This window comes from Eurytemora carolleeae, unplaced genomic scaffold (genome assembly GCF_000591075.1).
Source record: "Eurytemora carolleeae unplaced genomic scaffold, Eaff_2.0 scaffold217, whole genome shotgun sequence".
NCBI classification, from domain to species: domain Eukaryota; kingdom Metazoa; phylum Arthropoda; class Copepoda; order Calanoida; family Temoridae; genus Eurytemora; species Eurytemora carolleeae.
In genome coordinates this window covers 135,972-162,365 of record NW_019396108.1, presented here as the reverse complement: position 1 = coordinate 162,365, position 26,394 = coordinate 135,972, and the positions used below count along the sequence as shown (strand labels likewise).

The 26,394-nt window shown below is 33.1% G+C and overlaps 2 protein-coding genes across 3 annotated transcripts; one reads left to right on the top strand and one right to left on the bottom strand.

Moving 5' to 3' along the window:
* Positions 1-696: 696 nt before the first annotated feature.
* Positions 697-5,785, bottom strand: LOC111695150 (uncharacterized). Its single transcript, XM_023464362.1, has 7 exons — positions 5,716-5,785; positions 4,528-4,604; positions 4,105-4,194; positions 3,220-3,323; positions 2,411-2,488; positions 1,278-1,352; positions 697-1,136 (listed from the first exon to the last, which is right to left on the bottom strand). The coding sequence occupies exons 2-7, from the start codon at positions 4,591-4,593 to the stop codon at positions 1,055-1,057; spliced, it is 495 nt and encodes a 164-aa protein (XP_023320130.1). The 5' UTR covers positions 4,594-4,604; positions 5,716-5,785; the 3' UTR covers positions 697-1,054.
* Positions 5,786-13,356: 7,571 nt separating this feature from the next.
* On the top strand, positions 13,357-26,123 carry LOC111695158 (protein msta). Of its 2 annotated transcripts, XM_023464370.1 has the most exons (14): positions 13,357-13,487; positions 16,493-16,559; positions 17,256-17,351; positions 17,810-17,923; positions 19,099-19,189; positions 19,451-19,623; positions 19,780-19,975; positions 20,354-20,421; positions 20,616-20,696; positions 21,008-21,113; positions 22,407-22,532; positions 22,935-23,055; positions 24,425-24,520; positions 24,952-26,123. In XM_023464370.1, the coding sequence occupies exons 1-14, from the start codon at positions 13,433-13,435 to the stop codon at positions 25,176-25,178; spliced, it is 1,617 nt and encodes a 538-aa protein (XP_023320138.1). In that variant the 5' UTR covers positions 13,357-13,432; the 3' UTR covers positions 25,179-26,123. The 2 variants fall into 2 exon arrangements, with proteins under 2 accessions (XP_023320138.1, XP_023320139.1); XM_023464371.1 differs by lacking the exon at positions 24,425-24,520.
* The last annotated feature ends 271 nt before the right edge of the window (positions 26,124-26,394 follow it).

Here is a 26,394-nt window from a genome sequence, read left to right as displayed (position 1 = left end):
CGGCCTAAAAATATTGCGTATCCGACCTAAAATTATTGCTCATCCGACATAAAAAAATGCTTATCCGACCTAAAAAAATTGCTAAACCAACCTAAAAATATTGCTTAACAGACCTAAAATTGTCACTAATCTGCAACTTAAACTTCCTGGTAAACAGACCTAATATATATGCTCAACCAACCTAAATATATCTCTAAATCTTAGGTCGGAAAACCTATATATATATATTTCTCATAGGATGTCAAACGGACCAAAAGCTTTTTTCAACCAAACCGACCTAAAACACGTGCAAACTACTCGATATTTAGGTCAGAAAACCTTTAGATTAGAATCATCTAGGTCGAAATATACGGCACCGTTAAAACCACATCTTGGCCAAAATCTCAAATTGCCAAAATTTACAAGAGCTAGGCCAAAAATACATAAGCCGAATAATCATACAATTGTCAAGGTTATTTATTTTCCATGTCATGTTAGGCCAAAACCTCATATATTGGCAAAAATTACGTATTGGCTCAAAATTAAGTATTATAAATTGGAATTTGCCCTGAACATTGTGCAACGTCTCATCTGCACTAATCTTTGTTCTTAAAATATTTCCAGAATTTAGAATAAGCCTGAATTTTACAGAACTATTTATTTATTGTTATTTCTCTTCTTCCAAAAGGTCTAATTTAGAATAAACCTGAATTTTACAGAACTATTTATTTATTGTTTCACATATATCTCTTCTTCCAAAAGGTCTAATTGTCATAATCACAATTTAACCAACATATCAAACTTCTGAAAATTACAGGAGACCAATTAAAAATCACATATTGGCACAACTTTACGAATAAAAAATTGAGTGTTTGCCAAAAACTTGATTTTCTGATCCTTATATCTTTTTATCCTGATGGTGTAAATACATAGTTTAAAATACCTACGGTTTACGACATTGCAGGGTTGCAAAGACATAAAGGGATTATAAAATCAGAGTATGAGACAATGACTCAATTCCATTGTACATATCACTTGTTTATGGCCAAAACCTATTTCATAAATAGCCAAAATCTCATATTGGCCAAAACACAAGTATAGGAATTTGTCCTTCAATTGTACAGTCACGTCCACTTCTTTGATTTTTTCTGCAAAACCTAACAAATATGTTTTTAGAAGAATTCAGAACAAAAGTCAAATTCCCAGGGTCTCCCCCCCCCCCTCTCCCTCGGCCACTCCAAAAATCATTGTTCCAGTGACTCCCCTGGATCTTATTTTTTAAAGATTTAAATATCTACCTAAATGTAATGTTCTCAACCTGAGATAATTCCTTCCCATTCTGTCCATAACAAGTCCATAATTCTGCTCCACATCTATCAATTAATCCTTGTATTTTTGTACACTGCAACAGTTGTACATTGTAATATGTACACTGTACAGTTGTAAATTGTAATTATGTACATTGTACAGCTGTACATTGTAATCATGTACACTTACAGAGCTGAACATTGAAATAATATACACTATATATATACACTGAAGTTTTAAATAACTAATTACTCGCCTCAAACAAAAATTTTCTAACTGCTAGTGCTATATCTCTTTTTGCAACAATATGTTGTTAACCTATAATTTTTCAGACTTTGAATCATTTACTCTCAGACAAATTAGAATCAATGGAAATTTAAACCCCCAAGGGATTCAATGAAAAACCCGAGGGCGCAACCCAAGGGCTCATCATTGAATTATATCATTGACTCCCTCGGGAGTTTAAATTTCCATTGATTCTAATTCACATTTTACAGAAACGAGCAATACGATTAATTGATAACTCAAAAGCCACGTCTCATAGTGATCCTCTTTTCCTTAAGTATAGATTCTAAAGATTAATGATCTGGTAGACTTTAACCAAGCTATATTTATGTATAAATATACACATAAACTTCTTCCTGCATCTTTTGAAAATATTTTTAAAAAGCTTGGAACCTTTGATAATTGAAATATTTTGTTATTATTACTAAAATTAGATGGAAAAAATAATCAAAACAGCCAAGAGCTATTTTCCACCTAATTGCTTTATACTTGTACTGTTAATATAATCATCAATTTTGTGATTGTAAACTCTATCTGTATACAGTGAGATACATTTATTTTAGCAATAAACTTTATCTTATCTTATCTTATCTTATCTAATTTGTTTGAGAGCAAATGATATTCCTTCGTAAAAGGGGCGGGATTAAATGAAAATGAAAAGGGGCGGAATTAAATGAAAATTCTTGCATACCAAAGAACTAGCTTTTTATAAAGGAATGACTATTTGAAATATGCGAACTCTTACTTTTGAAATACCAAAGATTTACTCTATCAGGCTGCTAAGATATTTCTAATAGAAAATTGGAGTTTAAGGCAAGTAATCAGTTTCTTTGTTCACCTTGTAATTGGCCAGCCTGAGTAGTGGTTTAGCACATCTGTAGGAAATAGACTGTGTTCGATATCATACCAACTATCCCTTTCATTAGGTATAATAGTTAGAAATATACCAATATGATACCAACTATCCCTTTCAATAGGTTTAATAGTTAGAAATATACCAATATGATACCAACTATTCCTTTCAATAGGTTTAATAGTGAGAAATATACCGATATCATACCAACTATTCCTTTCATTAGGTTTAATAGTTAGAAATATACCAATATCATACCAAATATCCCTTTCAATATGTTTAATAGTTAGAAATGCACCAATATCATACCAAATATCTCTTTCAATAGGTTTAATAGTTAGAAATATACCAATATGATCCCAACTATTCATTTCAATAGGTTTAATAGTTAGAAATATTCAAATATAATACCTAATATTAATTTCAAAAATTTGAGGCAAGTTTGTTATCCGTTTTTACGATTTTAAGGAAAACTCCTTTGAAAAGGGATTATAACGTAACTCAATTGACACTCTACTTAGAAGAAAAAAGACTGGTATATGTCAGAATCCCAACGATACTCTTTAAAACTCTAATTCAGCAAAAAATAAGAAAAATATGGTCATTTTCCTAAACAGTAGACACCGATCAATTCTTATAATTTCTTTCTTGTCTGTGTGCTCTAAAATCCCCAATTCACTTTCAAAGAGAAACCACACAAAAAAAATTTAAGTTAAATATTTACCAATATATACCAATTGATGTATTTATTTAAAAATAAATACATCTGTTGGTATATCCCTAGGTAAGCTGACCTGTATATCCTGACAGGTTGATTAAATCTATGATATCTAAGATGAGGTCTATGGTTCGGAGAACGTACTTCAGCTCTAGCCTGTTCTCCAGTACAAACATCCTCCTAGAGATTTATCTTGTTTTTATTTAGAGAAAAGCATCCATGGGGACCAGATATAATATACAGTTAAACCCTAAATATTGAATAGATCGAAAAAATTTATCAAATGTCGTATTCTTAACTTTCTGACAATGAAATGTTGCAGATATTTAGTTTTTTTGATTATATGATTATATGGAGCTCTATAAAACTGTTCCCGCATATACATGACTATTTTATTTCGCAAATACAGAGATTTACGTAAAATGGTATAAAACCAACGGAAAAATTGTCAAGACGACAGATCATAAATTCTTTCGATGAATTTAACATTTAGGGTTTTACTATACCACTGGTTCAAATTCGAAATCATCATAAATCTTTAACTATGACAATCGTTGATTCAAGATTTGAACCGGCGGCCATTTCAGCGACCCAGCTTAAATTTATTAAATTCGGTCTCAGGGAGACAAAACCCGGAAATAAAAAGTTTATTTTGTAATGTAATGGTTGGTCTAGCCGTAATGCTCGCCCCGCTTTTAACGTTATTTTTTGTGGGACTCGTGGGACACGCTTTATTCCTGCAGGAAGGAAACCCATTTTCTACAGTCGTCGTCGTAGATATCAATAAATGAAGACGACTTTTTATTTCAATTTTTCAAACAGTGCAGAGACGTTTCATCTAACAGCTTTTGTTTGTTTACTTGTAAGCCTGTAATATGATAAATGCATTTTAGGGATAAAAAAACTATTCATAAAAGTCGTCTTCATTGTATTGACATAATCACTGATAAGTAAAAGACACCTGGGCAAGCAAGGTCTCCTCATTCTTGAAAATGCGTATCAATGTTGTAGTTCGGTCAAATGTTGACTCTATACTTTCATCTAATATATCCTGGCAGAAATATCAAATATAAAAAATTTAATCTATTAAACAATAAGTAAATAAACAAATTTCCTGCAAATATTTTGAAATAAATAGAATAATTTCTACAATAGAAGACATTAAATAACATAGCAAAACGTTTTTTTTATAATTTCTTTTTTTTAATTCTTAATTTTATTCTTTTCTACCTTCAGGAAAATAAAAAGTTTACAAAACATCTTTAATTTCATTTTTCAAATTATTTCAATTAACTCTCCAGTCTTAAGAATTTTATAAGAAATAAGCTTAAACTTTAGAACCGGAATTTGTTTCTTAAATAAAATAGAATAAACTGTTTAAGACCTTGTCATTAGCGGTGTACAAGTAAACTCCGTACAGTAGAATTTCCCTGTTTACGCTCATTCTCATAACATTTCGTACTAGAATAATAAGCTTCAGTTATTATCGCAATTATTGGCGCAACTAGGGGGGGGGGATAAACTCTTTGAAGATTATCTATATCTATGGTAGGCTTTTCAGTTATTATCGCAATTATTGGCGCAACTATAGGGGGGTGATAAACTCTTTGAAGATTATCTCTATTTATGGTAGGCTTGTCTGTTAAAAGAAACCACCTCATAATTGGAAAGAGTAAAATGGAATCAAAAATTTTTATACTTTAAAGATAACATTTGATAAAAATATATTTAAAGTTTTTATTGTTTAATGATACACAGAATTATTCATAGAGGATGCGAATTCAGAGACGACTGTACGGATTATTTACTGGCTTTTTCGTTTTATTCATGATCCCCAGTATCTATACAGTTCTTTCTTATTCGTGATTCCCAGTATNTTTCTTATTCATAAATCCCAGTATCTATAAACTTCTTTCTTATTCATGATTCCCAGTATCTATAAACTTCTTTCTATCTTTTCCAAATCATTAAATAAGACATTAAAATACAACAAATAAACTTGGGATAGTCATAACACATTAATTTAATTATTATTCATTTGGTTTACAGTCCCGTTTTGCCTCATAAAGTCTGAATTTGCACTGTACAGCTTGCTCTAGCGGATTAAAAGTCGGTCCGGTTCTCAAGTGTTATCCTGTTGGGCTAAAGGAAATGAGTTTTTGCCACAAATTCTGAGTTTCGAATCCCTATATCTTTGCTGTCTTATGTTGTAAACCTTTGATGTTTCAAACTATCATTATTTGATCTAAAAGAATTCATAGTTTGAAATATCAAAGGTCTTCGACATTGAATTACAAAGAAATAGGGATTAGAAAATCAGAGTTTGTGGCAAAACTCAATTCCTTTGTAATTGTATTTAATTACGTATATAGTGTACAATGATATCTTTAAAATATACATTCAACAAAATATTTGATTACAAATTTCAAATATTGATTTATTTTTAACATTAAAAAGTATATTTTACCCTGAAACTTTGTATTTAAGCATCAAAACAAATCTCGAGAGAGATTTTTTCAACTTCTGTAATTTTTATTTAATTAATATTTAAAAAGAAGAAAAAATTACATACTTGCTTTCTTGTGCTCTAATGCATCCAGGCCTTCCACATACTCCAACCTTTTATATTCCTGTGACGCAATTTATTAGATAGTACCGGTAAAATGCTTGTAAATAATAATATTTTATTTAAGAGATCATCGTAAATTACTATTTCGAAGATTTGAACCAATATTTTTTTTTAAATATCCATTTTTTGTAACAAATCACAAATGTTCAGAAAGAAACTGAACACTCGCATCAAACAAATTCTCTAAAACTTTCAATTTACTCAAACTTTAAACTATCGAAATGTGTACACAGTGGCGTAAATAAGGGGGGTTATTGGGGTTACTTACCCCCCCCCTAGAATCCTTGGGGTAATTACCCTAACAAATACAACTAACCCTTTAAACCTATTCCTTCATATAGGGGCCGGCAGGGATCTAACATGATAATCACGGGCAGCCGTATAGTACATTTGAATTTCCGAGCCGGGTCAACCTTTCCGTTCCCAGCTTGTACTGTACCGCACGGACATTGGCTTAATTAAGCAGACATTCAACAGGACTAGCCGGTGCAACAAGGTGGACGCGGTCAGACTTTATGCTTCATAGTTGTTGAATTTACTTTTACTAAAGGGGCAGAGGTGCGTGTAATGTGAATATTTTATTTTTCTCTAAAAAGATTGTGTAACTTGCGATGGTGGCATATAATCTGTAGATATGCTAAACATGAGAAAACAATTGGCAGAGATTTGCTCCATTCCAGATTTAAGAGAAGTGTTAGTTTTCTTTTTAAAGGATTTCAGTTTTTACCACAAACAAAGTTTGAAATATCAAAGGTTCACACCAACAGGTTGCAAAGATATAGGGATTAGAAAATTTGAGAGTGTGGCAACCACTTAATTTCCTTAAATCTAATTTACCTTTTTTGAGTTTCCCAGCGATATTGGGTCCATGTACTTAAAAATTAAACTCCAAACTTCAGGAGGAAACATACTTTTTTTTCTCTTTTTGTCTATTTGGTATAATACGGACCGACAATGGACATGTATCTTCAATCAATACAAACTTAACACTGCAATTATGGAAAAAATATCAAAATATCAAATGCCAAATGATCAAATGCCTAATTATGGAGTACACACGCAGTACGTTTCAATTAGGTCTACAAGCCAGAAATGTAAACAAATCATAAAAAAACGGAGAGAAAGAGAAAGAGAAAACAAAGAGAAGACGATAAGAGATAAGAGAAGAGAAGAAAAGAGATAAGAGAACAGAAGATTAGAGAAGAGAAGAAAAGAAAAGAGAAGAAAAAAGAGAAGAAAAAAGAGAAGAAAAAATAGAAGAACAAAAAGAAGAAAAGAGAAGAGAAGAGAAAAGAAGAGTAGACAGGAGAAGAGAAGAAAATAGAAGAGAAGAGTAGAAAATGGAAGAGAAGAGAAAGAAGAAAAATAGATTGCGTGAAAGAGAGAGCTTGCATTTTACAGACGTTTTATCAAAAAAGTATGTTTAAGAATACCTTAAACTTTAAAATTAACTTTATTGTAAAATTGTATGATATTTTTGAAAAAAATAGTTGACCTAACTGTTTAGCGTACATTTTTTTGATCATTTAAAGATTTTTGATCATTTGGCATTTGATAATCTGATATTTTTGCCAATTATGCAATATACTTCTTATTTTTCTAAATCAAATCAAATCATGTTTACTGTTAATGTTTTACATGTTCACTCTAAACTTTACTGAGTTAACTTTGCTTTCATTTTCACGGGGCTTTCCTTTCATACCTTAACATAAGCAAACAGAATAATCGTAATATTTTTCAAATGAGTTATAAGCCACAAACTTAAATTATCTAATCTCTATATCTTTGCAATCTGTTGGTGTATACCTCAAGATATTTCAAATTTAGATTATTTCATCTAACAGAATTTATAATTTGAAATATCTTAAAGGTCTACGACATCATCGGATTCCTAGGATATAGGGAGAAGAACATCAGAGCTTGTGGCAAAAACTCAATTTTCTTCTAATTATTTGATTTTACAAAAAAGGAATTGGACTCCTTGTTAAATAAAATACAATGCAAATCTTTACGCTAAAGAAGTATAAAAAGGGGCTGGTATGCAAGGTATAAGACAAAGAAGTATAAAAAGGGGCTGGTATGCAAGGTATAGGACAAAGAAGTATAAAAAGGGGCTGGTATGCAAGGTATAGGACAAAGAAGTATAAAATGGGGCTGGTAAGCAAGGTATTGGACAAATTGTACAGAAAATACTATAAGTACTTTACACTTAGTATCTTACTTAATTCTAATTTCTTCACTTAAAGATGAATTTATCAAACTTTGTTTGGGAATTTTTACTTTTTAAATACTGCTTCGTTGATTTTTAGTCACATGATGTCTTTACGCTTTACAGTACATTTTGGTTTATTGTATTTTAAAGTATAAGATGACACGGTTTTCTTGGAATGTTTGCCTCAGAAGACATGGTTGGGGGGGGGGGGCGGGGGGTTTGAAATTTCTATTTCTAATTTGCTAACACGCGTTGATAATTTTTATGCATATCAACTGTCACTATCCATGTTTTGCATATAAACCTTGCAAACCCCCACAGGGTGGCTGGTTAACATAAAATCCCAAATTTGTATTGCATTAACTTAAGACTCCACGTAAGTCGTCTTTGATCAATTCACTATAAATCCCGCCTGGTGACGGATAGATGAACACCCCACCTGGTGATATTTAGATGAACAACCCTCCTGGTGACGGATAGATGAACACCCCACCTGATGATGTTTAGATGAAGACCCCACCTGGTGGTGGTTAGATCAACACCCCACCTGATGGTGGTTGGATGAACACCCCACCTGGTGGTGGTTAGATGAAGACCCCACCTGGTGGTGGTTAGATCAACACCCCACCTGATGGTGGCTGGATGAACACCCCGCCTGGTGGTGGTTAGATGAACATCCCACCTGGTGGTGGTTAGATGAACACCCCACCTGGTGGTGGTTAGATAAATACCCCATCTGGTGGCGGATAGAAGAAAACCCCACCTGGGGTTGTTAGGTGAACACCCCATTTGGTGATGGTTAGATGAGCAGGAGCACTCCACCTGCTGGCAGATAAATGAACATTAAACACTCCATCAGCCACCTGCTGTTAGGTAAGAGAACATCGAGCACAACTAAATACCCCCCCCCCCCCCCACTGGTGGTGGATAGATGAACAAACTTTTCACCTGGTGACTGATAAATGAGCACCCCATCTGGTGGCGGATAAATCCACACCCCACCTGGCTGTGGATAGATGAACACTCCACCTGGTGGTGGGTTAGATAAACATTTCACCTGGTGGCGGCGGGTATATGAACACCCCACCAGGTGGAGGATAGATAAATACCCCACTTGGTGGCGGGTGATTAAACCCACCACCTGGTGGCGGGCGATTAAACACATCAACTGGTGGCAAGTATTAAAACACACCACCTGGTGGCGGGTGATTAAACACCACCTGGTGGTGGGTGATTAAACACACCACCTGGTTATGGGTGATTAAACATATCACTTGGTGGCGGATGACTAAATCCACCACCTGGTGGCTGGTTGACTTAATCCACCACCTGGGGGCTGGTTGACTAAACAATAATTCTATCTAATCCTATTGTTTGATGAAAGCTCTTGAGTCTGAATAGTAAAATGTTTCACTGATTGGACCAAATTGTCCTCGAATACACCTTTTATCCCTTTTTGTTAGTCTATCCATTGTCTACACACTGACCAAACACCGGACACCATTTCAATCGGTTGGTTGTACAATCAATAGAAATTGGTATCAATTATAATAAAAAATATATAACAAACTCTCCATGTATCCGTTATAGTAGACATTTTTAAGACACCCAAAATTAATAAAATCCCGAAGGCTATAAGGAAAAAGTGATCATGAGCCCATATAGATATTTTGCCGGAGATTTTACTAATATTCTCCGACTTTTTACTGGTGTGATGATCAGCTCTGATTTGACCATTGTTGAAGGAATTGGATAGAATTGTTGAAGCATTGATATTCAACGGAGGGGTAAATTCCTCCTATTATGCATTATGCTGATATTTTTTATATATTTTAGATGTATAGTCCATCCACCAGCTTACACCTAGCTAAAATATATATTATAGATGTATATTCCATCCACTAGTTTACACCTAGCTAAAATATATATTATAGATGTATAGTCCATCCACTAGTTTACACCTAGCTAAAATATATATAATAGATGTATAGTCCATCCACTAGTTTACACCTTGCTAAAATATATATTATAGATGTATAGTCCATCCACTAGTTTACACCTAGCTAAAATATATATATTAGATGTATAGTCCATCCACTACCGCACAACTTTGAGTCTTTCTAACACATATAAAGGAATTGAGTCTTTATCACAAACTCAAATTCTCGAATACATATATCTTTGCAAGCTGATAGTTTAAACCTTTGATATCTCCAAATTTGATCTAACAAAATTCATAGTTTGAAATATCTACGTTCTGTACACATTGGGTTGCAAAGATATATGGATTAGAACATCAGAGTTTATGTCAAAGGCCCAATTCCTTTGTTTGGTTTAAAATGTGAAAATCTAGGATTTTTACTATGAAACAAATACACTTTTATATCACATGTTCTGTTATGAAAGAGGATGGACATTATTTAATATCAAATAGTTTGATACTTTTGTAAAGTTGTATTTGACATGTTACAAAATCACTCCTTTTAAAATCTCCATTTTCATTTTTCGCGAACGCTCCCTATTTAGTGCCATGATGCTTTGCATGAAAATCATAAAAATGAGAAAATAAAAGTAATTAATTGATAAAACAAAATAATAATAAATGAATAAAAATTTCCTTCAGATGATAATTACCAATATTTCTATACAATATTGTTGATTTTTTCTGATGAAATAAAATTTCTCAAAAATATATTGATCAATATTCAATATATAAACATAAATATATAAATATCTGTGGTGTGTATAGTATTGTGGTTGGGTATTGTGTATTTATTATATTAATTTCCTCCACCACTATACAGATTCAGATCCGCTTTGCCCGGGGTGCATTTTCCCCATTCCAATCCCCCACCCCTTTAAACATTCCCCTACCCCCCTTTATACCACCCCCCCTTGTGCACGCCAGGGGCAAGGATTGTATTGAGACACACGCCACCCATTCTTTATCCTTTCCCCTTTATTATGTTCTTTAGAAAAGATCTTTATTTACGAGGGAAGGGGCAGTTATTATCAGAATTTTTAAAATCCAGAAAATAAAAAAGGTCTTGATTTTGTACTGGCATTTCCAAACTTGTCAGATATATACTTAGTTTCTCATCGCATATGAAGATAGAAATAAAGAAATTGCAATCTCTCCCATTTTCATAAAAACAGATCTTTGTTGCATTCTCCTTTACTGTCTGTTGTGGGAACGATAAGCGTGAAAAGTGGCGCCAAGGCCTGGAGCAATTGTTTTATCAAATACAGGAAATAGAAACATTGGAAGAACGACCAGAGTGGTGCAGAGATAGAAACCAGAGAAGAGAAGAGATATAAAGTAGAGTGGAGCAGAGATAGAAACCAGAGAGGAGCAGAAATAAAAACCAGAGAGGAGCAGAGATAGAAACCATAGATGAGTAGAGAAAGAAACCTGAGCAGAGTAAAGATAGAAACCAGAAAAAAAGTAGAGATAGAAACCAGAGAGGAGCAGAGATAGAAATCAGAGAGGAATAAAGATACAAATCAGAGAGAATAAGAGATAGAAACCAGAGCAGAGCAGAGATAGAAAAAAAAACAGAGTAGAGACAGAAACCAGAGCGGAGTAGAGATAAAAACCAGAGTAGAGTAGAGATAGAAACCAGAGTAGAGTAGAGATAGAAACTAGAGCAGAGTAGAGATAGAAACCAGAGTAGAGTAGAGATAGAAACCAGAGTAGAGCAGAGATAGAAACCAGAGTAGAGTAGAGATAGAAACCAAAGAAGAGTAGAGATAGAAACCAGAGAGGAGTAGAGATAGAAACCAGAGAGGAGTAGAGATAGAAACCAGAGCGGAGTAGAGATAGAAACCAGAGTAGAGCAGAGATAGAAACCAGAGTAGAGTAGAGATAGAAACCAAAGAAGAGTAGAGATAGAAACCAGAGAGGAGTAGAGATAGAAACCAGAGAGGAGTAGAGATAGAAACCAGAGCGGAGTAGAGATAGAAACCAGAGTAGAGCAGAGATAGAAACCAGAGTAGAGTAGAGATAGAAACCAAAGAGGAGTAGAGATAGAAACCAGAGAGGAGTAGAGATAGAAATCAGAGCGTAGCAGAGATGGAAACCAGTGTAGAGAAGAGATAGAAACCAGAGTAGAGTAGAGATAGAAACCGGTAGAGCAGAGACAGAAACCAGAGAGGAGTAGAGATAGAAACCGGTGTGTACTGCAGTGACCTGCAATAAAAGAAGAAATAGTGTGGTTTAGTGGAGTTTGTACCCCTACAAAGACTACCTGGTGTCCACGCAGGTTGACCCCACATCTGAGTATTATATTTTAAACCTGAGGAGGCACTCGAGATAATGAAGGGTATAGCTGTCACTAATAAATAATTAGAATATCCATCAGACCTTTAAATATTTCTATGAAGTTTTAACATTTTTACTTAAAACTGAAAAATTTATCGTTTTTAAAAGTTTCTTTCAAAAAATATTGTAGAAATTCTGGATTGGTTTTAGAATTTTTGAAATATATTTTCCCCTGCGGGAATGTTTGAGAAAGCTAATCCCTCTGCATAGTATATGTATATTATATATATATTCAGTATAAACTCAGTTTCTATCTATCTATAGCCGGCTAGTAATGACATCGGTCAGTCGTTCTACTTACTTCCTGTATGATACATATAGTATCATGTATACAAATACAGATTAATATTGAGAGGAATATACACTTCCTGTATTATACATATAATGTCATGTTTACAAATACAGATTAATATTGAGAGGAATATACACTTCCTGTATTATACATATAATGTCATGTTTCCAAATACAGATTAATATTGAGAGGAATATACACTTCCTGTATGATACATATAATGTTATGTTTACAAATACAGATCAATATTGAGAGGAATATACACTTCCTGTATTATACATACATATAGTGTCATGAATATAAATACAGATTAATATATTGATATAAATATACAATTCCTGTATGATACATATAGTGTCATGTATACAGATACAGATCAATATTGAGAGGAATAAACACTTCCTGTATTATACATACATAATACATATAGTGTCATGAATATAAATACAGATTAATATATTGATATTAATATACCATTCCTGTATTATACATATACTGGCATGAATATAAATAGAAATTAATATTGATATAAATATACAATTCCCATATGATACATATAATGCGATGTTAACAAATACAGATTAATATTGATGTAAATATAGTGCCATGTAAAAAATGTATTTTTTTGTTTATAAAATAAAAACATTTAGATATTTAAATTTACTTCGCTTACTTCGTTTGAGTCAAATAAACAATTTTTAATCATCGTATAAAAAATATTGTCGATAATCTAAAACTTTTTTCAAAATTTTCAGAAACAATTGTTGGTAAAAATAATATAAAATAGTTTGGAAAATTAAAAATCTAAAATTGTAAAAAAGATCAGAATATCAAAATGGAGGCGATACCGGAGAAAGAACTAAAAATCATCTATTCCCAAGATAAAACAGGTTAAGATTAAGTGCAACTTTTGGCTTGCATGCATTGGCTGCGTAAATTATCTCGAAAAAGTAATTGCAATTTAATTATTACTGCATTTTCTACATACATAATAAAGCTCTTAGCTCATAAATATTTATACATACGTTCGATATATATCTGTCCAGACAGCTGGAATATGTTCGATATATATATGGCCAGACAGATGGAATATGTTCGATATATATCTGGCCAGACAGCTGGAATATGTTCGATATATATCTGGACAGACAGCTGAAATATGTTCGATATATATCTGGCCAACCAGCTGAAATATGTTCGATATATATCTGGCCCACCAGCTGAAATATGTTCGATATATATCTGGCCAACCAGCTGGAATATGTTCGATATATATCTGGCCAAACAGCTGGAATATGTTCGATATATATATCTGGCCAGACAGCTGTAATATGTTCGATATATATCTGGCCAACCAGCTGAAATATGTTCGATATATATCTGGCCAACCAGCTGAAATGTGTTCGATATATATCTGGCCAACCAGCTGAAATATGTTCGATATATATCTGGCCAACCAGTTGGAATATGTTCGATATATATCTGGCCAAACAGCTGGAATATGTTCGATATATATCTGGCCAACCAGCTGGAATATGTTCGATATATATCTTGCCAACCAGCTGAAATATGTTCGATATATATCTTGCCAACCAGCTGAAATATGTTCGATATATATCTGGCCAGACATCTGGAATATGTTCGATATATATCTGGCCAAACAGCCGCATGACCATGAGTTTCACTAGCAATGAAGCGCGGGTAAACGGCAGGAGTAACTATTGGCTATGAATAATAATATAACCTGGGCAACACCAAGCACTCTCTGCAGCTAGTAATCATATGTGTATGTAAAAAAATTAGTTGCCGTTTGATTTCAATACATTGTACACACATTGTACACACATTGTACATAATTACAAATGCATGCAAACCAATGAGAAAAAGCAGTTTTCAGAAAATGTTCATTAATGTACAGTATTTTCTGAATTTCCACCTCTCTTATTTTCCTTTTTAATTGTTGCTTAAATGCCCTTTTTTTGATTGTATAAATCCGTGTTTTATATCATTTATTTACAACTAGAAGGTATTATTATACTTCTAAAACCTTTTCTGTTATCACTTTGTATAATTTGTTCCTATTTTTCAAATGTTTATGAGATAATTTACAAAATATTTTTGACATTACGCTTGCTATTTTAACAATTTTACTGCACTATTTTTAGATTTAACATGTTTTTTGCTACCTGACTTTTCTACATGTTCTCATTTTACTATTTGAAATTTTTGCATTTCTTGCAACTTGAAAATTGCTCTTTCAGATTTGCATTAATATTTCCTCTCCGAAGTATTTACATCTTTATGCCTTAAATATAGAACTTTCCTTGACATTTCTGCAATTTATGTTTCTTGTTCCGAACAGACATGGCCGGCTGAGATATAAACATGAACAGGGGATATTTTATCAGTGAGAATTGAGATTACTTGCCGCAAATTCTGATCATAAATTCTTATTATATCTTTGCAACCAGATGGCGTGATTTTTTTTTCAATTCACGCTTCATACTTTGAAGAATCACAGCGTTAATAAACAGGTTAAAAGGATATGATTACTCGCCTTAAACTCTAATTTTCTAATATATAATTAGTTTTTCAATCAGAGTCCAAAACTAAAGAACGAAAAGTTTTGACTTAAATTTTAAGTTCATGGTTAAATGCCACTTCTGACTTAATTTAAACCTGAACGTTAACCGTGAGGTTAAATATTTAACCCTCCCTGTGGTTAAATATCTAACTCGCCGAAATCGACGAGTTAAAATTTAAACACAGGTTTAAATTATCTTAAAATCTTGCGTTTTCCCTATTTGTCTATTATTCAATCATCATTCAGCTGCAGCTGAGAAAACGGCATTCAACTTAACGATATATTTAAAAATGAAAACCTTGTTAAAGAAATTTCACGTTTTAGATAAATTAATTTCTGGATGTAAACCCAAAAAACGGTTGTATGTTTTGTTTTCAGTTACGTAAGAACAGCTGATTAGCGATGGTTATGTAATATTCTCCGTAAATCCTTTTCTCTGATTGGTTCAGATTTTCCCGGGAAATTCAAATTTAAAATTGAGAAAGTTTAATATTTAAATAGCTATTCATTATTTTACAGAACTTTTAACCTCGAACTTAAAATTCGCGCATTCTTTAGTTTTAGACTCAGGATGGCATTTTTTTCATTTCACGTTTCATGTTTTGAAGAATTGCAGGGTAAGCCAGACATAAATATTAGAAATGATATGATTACTCGCCTTAAACTCTAATTCTTTAATATCTTTGCACCTGTAGATTTTTATATTTCATATTTTATCAATTTGATTTAGCAAAATCATTAGTTTAATGACATTAAAAATGTCCAATATCTCTGCACTCTATCTAAATTATGAAATCAAAAAATCACTTATGTTCAAGCAAAAATCGCTCATTCAACTCTTTGCTGTCAAATAAGCGATTATTTGTTGAATATGAGCGATTTTTTGCCATCAGGTTGGAAAGGTTTGTATTAGAAAAGATTTATTTTTAGCTGGAATTACTTGTCAATGACATCGTGCTTAAACTTTTTATGTAATCGATCAAAATATGGTCTGCTTTCAAAATTACCAGAGATATTATAATAATTTTGTTCAGATTTTAATTTATTGAACAAAACCACGAAATCGTCTAATTGTGCAAAAAAAAATCATTCGTATCTCCGATAATTATAAAAAGCAAGAAAAGGTACACCACATTTTTGGGAAAGTCACACCAGGGCTATTTTGTGATTATTGTTTCATGAAAAATATTGCTAAAATTAATTTGGCTGCTAAATAAATACCGCAGTTTATACATCTAAGGTCAAAGACGACTTTCAAGTCTTCACTGAATTCACAAATTATTCCAGTTGATTAAGAACAGCACTTTATAGGACAAGGAGGTATAACTTGGGACCTGGAGAAGAATAATATCTACGGCAGATATATGGTTGCTTTAAGGTAAATATAGGAAGACGGCATTTTAACAATATTATGTGTGTTTGATGTTGTTAAAAACTTAAAAAGCAAAAGGTTTAATTAGTAACTAGAAAACCAACTTATTTAGAGATATGGGTGTATACACACACTGCCCAATTTCAGGACCTAATGTTGATATAACTCTTTAAAAACCTGGCAGTCGTTTTTCTAGTCCACACTCTTATGAGTTTTCTAGTCCACAGTTTTATAAGTTTTCTAGTCCACAGTTTTATGAGTTTTCTAGTCCACACTCTTATGAGTTTTCTAGTCCACAGTTTTAGGAGTTTTCTAGTCCACAGTTTTATGAGTTTTCTAGTCCACAGTTTTATTGGGTTTCTAGTCCACAGTTTTATGAGCTTTCTAGCCCACAGTTTTATGAGTTTTCTAGCCCACACTTTTATGAGTTTTCTAGCCCACACTTTTATGAGTTTTCTAGTCCACACTTTTATGAGTCTCACTGTACAAAAGCTTGGAAAATTAACAAAATAAACAAAATTTCTTGTTTTTAGATTAAAAACTTAATGAAGCTAAATAAACAATACAGTTGGAAAACTTCCATGATACCAGGCTTCCATCAATACCAAAAAGACCGTTTTAACTTTTTTGCTCAAGGTCCAAATATAAGGCGTGCATACTAATAAAATGTCTGACTGGACCTTGTAAATGAATAAATTTTAGAGATATAAATCCTGGAGAACTGATCTTCCAGGAAGTACCCCTGGTTTTTGGACCCAGTGTGTACAACCCTGTACTAATATGCCTGGGCTGTACAAGGTAAACATTCCGGCTATAAAATTAGTATTGCCATAAATTATTGTATTTTTCTCTTTTAAATAGGTAAAAATAAGAAACTTTATATCAAGGATGCCGTTCTTATTTAAGTTGTAACATTGTGGTTTTAGAGGGTGAAGAGCAAAATTTAACTATTTGCAAGAAAGCGTACATTCTCAATCTGTTCTGTAGTGCAGTGTACATGATTAAAGAAATAAATGTATATCTGCAGACTATCTTTGATTCTTAACATTTTAAAGAGATGAGAAACTATAAAAGTAAACTGGTTAAGATTTTGCACTCTTTAAACCTTTGAGGTTACATGAAAATGAGATATATTAGTGATCTTATTGGCGAAAGCACAAGGGATTCGACCAATGAGAAATCGATAAACATTATGCAAGATGAGAACGAGTTAAACTTATTATAATCATCAAAAGTCCTAACTCAGACTTCTCCAGGCACATGATTGATGATGTTGGATGTGTGAAGTGTGGCTGGCCACTGTGCAGCGAGAAATGTCCTCTGCTGTCAGTACACAGAACAGCTGAGTGCACGCATCTCGCAAAATATAGGCAATCATTCCAACCTTTTATTCATAATTGTAATTGTAGACGACATAGCATAGGCTTCCTTATTTGAAATAGCTTTAGATTTAGTTGACCTAAGCTGGAGAATCTTGTATTGTGGATTTCGCCGCTATTAATTTATTCTTTGTCTAATATCCAGAAAAAGTGTCTTAAATTCAACAAATCAAATGTCGTTTGCAGAAACCTAACTGCCAATAAATTTTAAGCGCAGTCGAATCCCAGTCATCCCATGCAGGGATATCCAAAAGAGAGGATTAAGCATTAAATTGATTGTCTTAAGTCAGGATTAAGTGAACAGGATTAAGTGAACAGGATTAAGTGAACAGGATTAAGTGAACAGGATTAAGTGAACAGGATTAAGTGAACAGGATTAAGTGAACAGGATTAAGTGAACAGGATTAAGTGAACAGGATTAAGTGAACAGGATTAAGTGAACAGGATTAAGTGAACAGGATTAAGTGAACAGGATTAAGTGAACAGGATTAAGTGAACAGGATTAAGGGTATCCAACACAAGAGTTTTCACAATCATACAATCATACAATCATACAATCATACAATCATACAATCATACAATCATATAATCATACAATCATACAATTATACAATCATACAATCATACAATCATACAATCATACAATCATACAATCATACTGTGGAAATTTTGTAATTTAATTGAAATATTTAAAAGATTATTTTAGTTACAGGTTTCTACAGGAAATTTTTAATTTAAAATAAGAAATCTTTCTAATGTTTGGATAAAGAACTAAGGAGATCTGTGTAAATTTCAATTTAGACATATTTATAAATCTAATAAGATAAAATCCTCAATTTAAAAGTTCCAGCTTAAGATTAAGTGAGCTTTCAAGTGACCCTCCTTTGAAGATGTACATGTCTGATTCACACGAAACCCCTTTATAAAACCTATGTATATTTCCTTACATATCTGTAAGTTATTTTTATTGGAGAGAATCCGCAGAAAAAAATGTATTTAAAAAACCCTGAAAATCCATCATTATTGCATTGACAAAGGTTCAAAGGGTATAGGGTACCACTTTTTGAATTTCGAGAAATAATTCTCTTTAACGGGAGTTTACGCCAATAATTCCTTTAAGAAAGATATTACGATTGTGTTGAGAATGAGTTTATAAATATAACTAGTGGAGAACTACGAGAATCCGGAGAATTCGACTTGAACCTTCTCAATTCTATTCTTTACATCAGAATTATTCTGCTGAAAAACTGCAATAAGGTATTTTTTTACATTTTTAAAGTTTATCCACATCATATTTACGGTTATTTTCTACGGAGATCTCAGCTTTGACGTCTTCGAAATGATTGCTAGTTTGTTTTTTGTTTAAACGTGTCTGGACCTGGTTCCGTTTTTTTTAAAACTAGGATGCTAGGGATTGGTTTAATTATGCTTGATTAAAAGGAAGCTTAGTTCCATTTTGTTTGATAAAAATCAAATGAAATGATGCCAGGAACCGGTTCTATTTTCTTGGAATTTTAGGATGCCTGGAATCGGTTCCACGTGCTAGATTCTATGCTAGAAGCGTGGAAAGAAACTGGTTTTGAAGATGAGAACGAAAACATTAAATTGATCCGTGACAAATTTGGTATAAAGATTTGCTCAGAGGAAGAAGTTCTAACTGTGATATCAACATGCTCAACAAATGCTTTCAGGTCATTTTTAAATGTTTTATTTTTCTAAATTTTAATTTTCTTACAAGTAATTTGAATAGTTTGATTAATTTGACAAATAATACTTATCCAATATTTCCCCAAATTAACTAATATCTGAATAACTTAAAAAGAACGATTAATGTTTTCCTGTTGCAGCAAGTACCTGGAGCCCGGCTTGATAACTTCAGAACCTGACAAAGGCCCAGGACTGCTTGGAACTACGGCTCTTGTATCTCCTAGACCCGGAGAAGCACCGGGACGGGTTGGAACCAAGGCTCGTGTAATGTTCCTTCTCTCTAGTATGATGTCACACAGCTGTTTTCCTAATGCGGAGCAAACTATTGGCTCCCAGGTAGGTTCAGATAATCAGATTTAATTCATTGCAGGATATAGGAACTGATTACTCGCGACAGACTCTGATTTTTAATCATTATATCTTTATTCTTTGCAACCTATAGTCTTTGAAATACAAAGACACACTTCTCCTAGCCTGCATATCAGTGGAATAGGAAGACGGCTATTAATTACGGTTTTTAATTTTCAAATGAACATGAAACATATCAGTTGTACAGTGTACAGTGTACACTGTACAGTGTACATTGTTTAATGTGTACAGACCCATTTCATATAATAAGTTGATTTTTTAATAGATGCTAACTAATTGCTTTATAACAACGTGAAATACAGGCAAGGTTGCATAAATGTCATCTTCATAGTCATTGTTTTTAAGGTGGATGGTATGCAGTTTGAGTTGAGAGCCACGAGACCAATTTTAAAAGGGGAACAGATCCAAATTAGGTAAATTTCTATTATTGTGTTTCGTCTTTGTTTCTTTAAAGTTGATTGCAACCTTATATGTACAATTTTTTGTCATTCTTTAAATATCACTAGGATTTTAATGCGATTTAATTATTGTTGATGGATGATCAATCCCTTTAATTTCAAATCAAATAAATAAATGATCAAATGTTGATTGATTTCTATTTTTTCAGCTATGTTGATCTCCTTGAACCAACCCTGATCAGACAATATAATCTTCTCAAGAATAAACTTTTTGTCTGCTCTTGTATCAGGTATAGTATAGATGGTAAAGAGGGTAGAGAGAGTAGAGAGGGTAGATAGGGTAGATAGGGTAGAGAGGGTAGAGAGGGTTCTCTAGGTGTATATTATACCATGTTTTTTAGGTGTATATTAAACCATATTATCTAGGTGTATATTAAACCATGTTCACTAGGTGTATATTAAACCATGTTATCTAGGTGTATATTAAACCATATTCACTAGATGTATATTAAACCATGTTCTCTAGGTGTATATCAAACCATGTTCTCTAGGTGTATATTAAACCATATTCACTAGATGTATATTAAACCATGTTCTCTAGGTGTATGGATCCCAGGGAGCTGGGTTCGAATTGTGGAGTTGTAAAGTGCTTGTCTTGCATTAAGCAAGGAACTCAACCCCCAGGAGAACTCTTATCTTCGACCAAGGTATATCCTCTTAATATTCTTTAATACTACCCCCCCCCCATTACATTTTCTCTTTAACCGATTTATTTTCCATACATCCTGGATTCTTTCCTGAATGATACATGGTGTTAACTGTTTTAAGTATGTTGGAAGTATTCTCAAATTTGCAAATAAATTTCGCGAAGACCGAAGAATTATTTCCTAATCTAAAGTGGTGGATTGATTCCCATGTGTAGAACAAGGAAGATGCATAAGAAACCACGAGTCTCTGTTTACATAAAAAGTGTACTGCAGTATTTCAAAACTTGGTGCGGCTCAGAGTCCGAAACTTAAGACAGAGTATCGTCTTGAAATCCAGTATCAGAAACCCGGTTTCAAAAATGAGGTTACGCAGAATTTTTTAGATATCAATATGTATTTAGAAATCACATTCTCTTTTTGTTTTCTGAGTTCTTCAATTAAATCAATCTACGCAAATGTAAAGACCCTAAACAGGAAAGTAGAGAGTTTCGGTAAACGAAACGCTCTTAAAGTTCCCGCTCAGGCTGAATTTATTCACATTACATCATCCTTAAATTCATCCCAGAAACTTACACTTTTTAAAACAAAGGATGATAGTGGAGAATGACCATAAGATGAACTTCAATAACGTGTACTGCAGTTTCTGGGAGAAATATAAACAAAACACTGTTTACAATCCTCTCAGACAATGCAGTACATTTTATTTTAGGAGAGTTCCTCTTATATTCCTTGATACGTGTGTTCCTCTATAGTACACAGCCTCCCATATCATATTAGATTATCTCCAAATAGATTATCAAGTACAAGAGGTGGCAACAGAGAAATGGATCAATTATACACAACGTCACAAATGTCAATTATAACAAGAAATAGAAATTTTCTCACATTAGCTGTCATGTTTTCCTAGATTAAATAGAAAAGTGTAAAAACAGAAAATGAAGAACACATAAAACTGCAGTTATTTTACTGTAAAATAAGCTCTTTTTTCTAAAATTATCACAATTATTAAAAATTATGTCGGATACAAAAACTAAGTTGACACTTGTGACGTAAGAATACAGCTGCATACTTTACCTTCTATTGTAATAGAATCTTTTTGGATTATCTCCAAGCTTTAACGATAAAATACACAAAAATACGCAAAAACACTAGTATTTTCTGCATGTAAATCTTAAGAATAAACCTTATTCAATTTCTTAAAGTTTTAAATTTTCTAATTAGTCCGGAAAATCGCTATTTAGAGCTATAAACGATCCAAAATGATTTGGGATACCATGTATTTTCTTTGTATAGGATATGTGTGTCTGGACGTGCAGCAGGTGTGGTGTCAACTCCTCCTTCACTAAGGTGAGGAACCTCATGTTCAAGATCAACGAGGAGGTCCAGGACCTCGTCAACACACCCTCCACTACCATACAGGTAGGGGAATATAATAATAATAATAATAATAATAATAATAATAATAATAATAATAATAATAATAATAATAATAATTATAATGATTTTCAATTTTGAAATCTTGAGAATCTGTCTGGTATACAAACAAAAATGATTACCGGTTTTAAAACAACATTAAACATATAAAATCATTTTGAAATACAGGGAGACTGATAAAACTGTGGAATAGGAAAACGAATGTTAGAAACACAGCAATTTTTCATTGTACAATGTATATAGATCCATTTCCAAGCTACTGGTTAAAATATTCGCTTCAAATACACTTAAGATTGATGAAATGTCGTCTTTCTTTTCCACAGTTTTATGGGCCCGACACACTGAAGTTCATTTTAAACATTTGAAAAACTAAAATGTGAATGGTAGGAGTATGAAAAGTTCCTCGGTAAGTATGGCAAGATCTTGAATCCTAAGAATGGCCTGCTCCTCAAATCCAAATACCAGCTCTGTGGAATGTATGGTCGGGTCCCCGGGTACACACTCTCAGGTAAGATTTTTTGTTTTTACTTTTTTGAAAAAGTGCTATGAGACAGAATCATTATAATACATTAGACAATCAGTAGAATCCATCTTCTCATCTTGTCTTTGCTCATGACTTTTTGAACACCTGCTGAACCTGTCTGACCAGAGGTGTATACAGGAGTTCGTCCCGCGGGGCCTTTGTTTTAGTTTCTAAGGGGGCTATGCACCTATTAGAATATGAAAACCTCAAATTTAATGGATCCCGGAGGGTCTTGGCCCCAATAACCCCCCCCCCCACACTGTATAATACGCTTCTGTCTCTTACAACCTCTCGGCTGAAAGATCTCTTGGTTCCTTGTCAGAAACTGAAGAGTTTGATGAGAGGCTTTGCAGTGCTTCGCAGCACTGTCGGTTGCACCACGTGAAGGCTCTCTCTTGGCAACTTGAATAATACACATAATACACATTGAAACCAAGGTGCTCCCTCTAGAAATACACAGCAAAATGATAACTAAACAATACCTCGCATCAACCCACCTACCTGATCACCCTGGTAATAAACACCTAAACAGACCTCAACCCCCTCGTCAAATGAAACTACAAAATCCATGAACATCTACACAGAAGAGGTTACACACAGATTCAGAGAACAAGAGCCAACCAAACAAGATTATAAAAGAGTCCTCAAAGACATACACACAGAAACAGTCAGGAAAACCATTCAACAATACTCTGAAAATCGCATCCTCGGCCAGGATTATAACCCCCCTCCTCCAATCAATCCTGATGAAATTAAACTCACAAGAATCGCCAGATCAAGACTCTCCCAACTCAGGAGTGGCTTCTCAAGACTCCTTAATTCCTACCTCAACCGATTAGATGATAAAATTGAAAATAAATGCCCCAAATGTGAAACCACACCTCACGATACAAACCAACTTTTTAATTGCCATGCAAATCCAACCAGCCTTCCATTACCAGCCTATGGACCCACCCTATAGAAGCCTCAAATTTCCTTGGACTGGAAAAACTCGAAGATCCTGACCCAAGATGAAGCTACAACAACAACAACAACCTCTCGGCTTGGTTTATAAAATTTCAAGTTTTCATAGTTTTTATTCTGGTCGTGTTAATACAAATCTTCTTGTATTCCTAGAAATTTATATAAACTAACTTTTTGGTTGTATAAACGAATCTTACAAACTTAGCCAAGATTTATTTATTTTTGTTAAAGTTGCATTCCTACAGCCTAGCATAGCAGAGCTCTGCTAGAAAGCTCTCTGCACTATTTGCAGTGGACGCTGAGAAAGGTGTCTGCACATATGGAGGGAGGGAAGGCGCCAAGGGGTCCTGAACCCTGTGCTCAATTAGCAATTAATATGATTCATTACCAGATCTGTCTCCTGAACTGTTAGAACGGAAAAGAAATATTTGTGAAGATATTTTTGAAACATTGAACATTCTTCAACCTGGTAGAACGAGTAGGAGAGGTAGGATATATATTCCTGGTAGAACTAGTAGGAGAGATAGGATATATATTCCTGGTAGAACTAGTAGGAGAGGTAGGATATATTCCTGGTAGAACTAGTAGGAGAGGTTGGATATATATTCCTGGTAGAACTAGTAGGAGAGGTAGGATATATATTCCTGATAGAACTAGTAGGAGAGGTAGGATATATATTCTAGTAGAACTAGTGGGAGAGGTAGGATATATATATATATATATATTCTAGTAGAACTAGAAGAAGAGGTATAATATATACTTTATTATATATATCATCATAAATATATTTATTTGTGATTCGTCAAATTGAATTTCACATATTTTCGAATATTTACATATTCACAATGTCATACCATTTGATTAATAACCTTTTTTATATTTTTGTAAAAACTAAAATCAAAATTATATTTTATTTAGGATTAATATTATATGAGCTTCACGCCAGTTTAATCCTGGCCGGTCGGACCAAACTCCAGACTGACCGGAAAGCTGGTGTATCTGATCTCAAGCTTGGATTGAAGTATCTCCAGGAGTCCCTGGAGATACTGAAAACTGAACCTAGGGGAACCCTGTCCTATAAAATATATCAGGGGGGTCAGGAGTCATTGTCCCAAGTTCAACAATTTGTTATTTCTTTTTTATAATTTATTAATGATCTAAAACATGGAGTTGCATAATGTTCAATGTTAAGGAACCAAACCTAATGAATAGCGAGAGGTGGTTGAACTACGTAGAATATGTTGAACCACTTTATCTTGAACCAGCTTCTCTGGAGAAGAGGTTCAACGTGGTCAACGTCATTGAACAATTCTAATAATTTATTTTATTTTCTCCAAGGTTTGATCATTTCAATCTCATTCAATCGGCATTTGATCAGTGATTTAAGTCATCCAAAAATGATGAATAAAATGAATTAAGTCTTTACCACAAACTCTGATTTTCAAATCCCTATATATATCTTTGCAAACTTATGGTGTAACCAATTGATATTTCAAACTTAGATTATTAGATCCAACAGAATTTATAGTTTTAGACATCTAACGTCTACAACACTGGGTTAAAAAGATAGGATTAGAAAAATCAGAGTTTGAGGCAAAGACTAAATTTTTTGAGAATTATACTGGATCATTTGAATCACTGATCAAATGCCGATCAATTCAAGAAGCATTGATGTGTTTTGTTATTAATTTATTAATGTCAATGTAAACTTTATGCTTTAGTTTCTAAAATAAAAGAAATGCAAAATATTTTCAACATAAAAACAATAAAAGCGTTTGTTTCAATTGCTTATTTGTATACTTATACTATTTTATATATGTTATATATTTTTTAGCTAAAGGGCACACATTGCATGGTGTATCTAATTTTCCAACATCATAATTATATTTCTTAAATTTCAATTCTCTATTTTAAAACAATTATCTTTAGAAAACTCAAAATTGTGTGAATTCATGGATAGTAAAAGATAATGAAATAAAACATAAAATGAATGAAGCTTGAGTTTGTTTTGTTGGAAAGAATGGAAATTCAAGAATTAGTCTCACATTGTTATTCAATGAAAAATATTCATATCTCTGTAACTACCTTTACTCCCCTCCGGCCTACCTTCCCATTTCTCCTTCTACCGGCACAACATCTCCTAATTTTCCTGATTACGATTCTACAATATTTTTTATAAATAAGTTTTCTTTCTATATTTTTCCTTTTATTTCAGTTCAATATTCCTAAAAATGTAAAATTCCTATAAAGAAGTTTAAAACCCTCAGAGTAAGAATTCCGCCTAATAAAGTGAGGAATTAGAAAATTTTATTAGTAAAGTTAAGTTGATCAATGTTCTAAAACGTACAGAGTGTATGATAA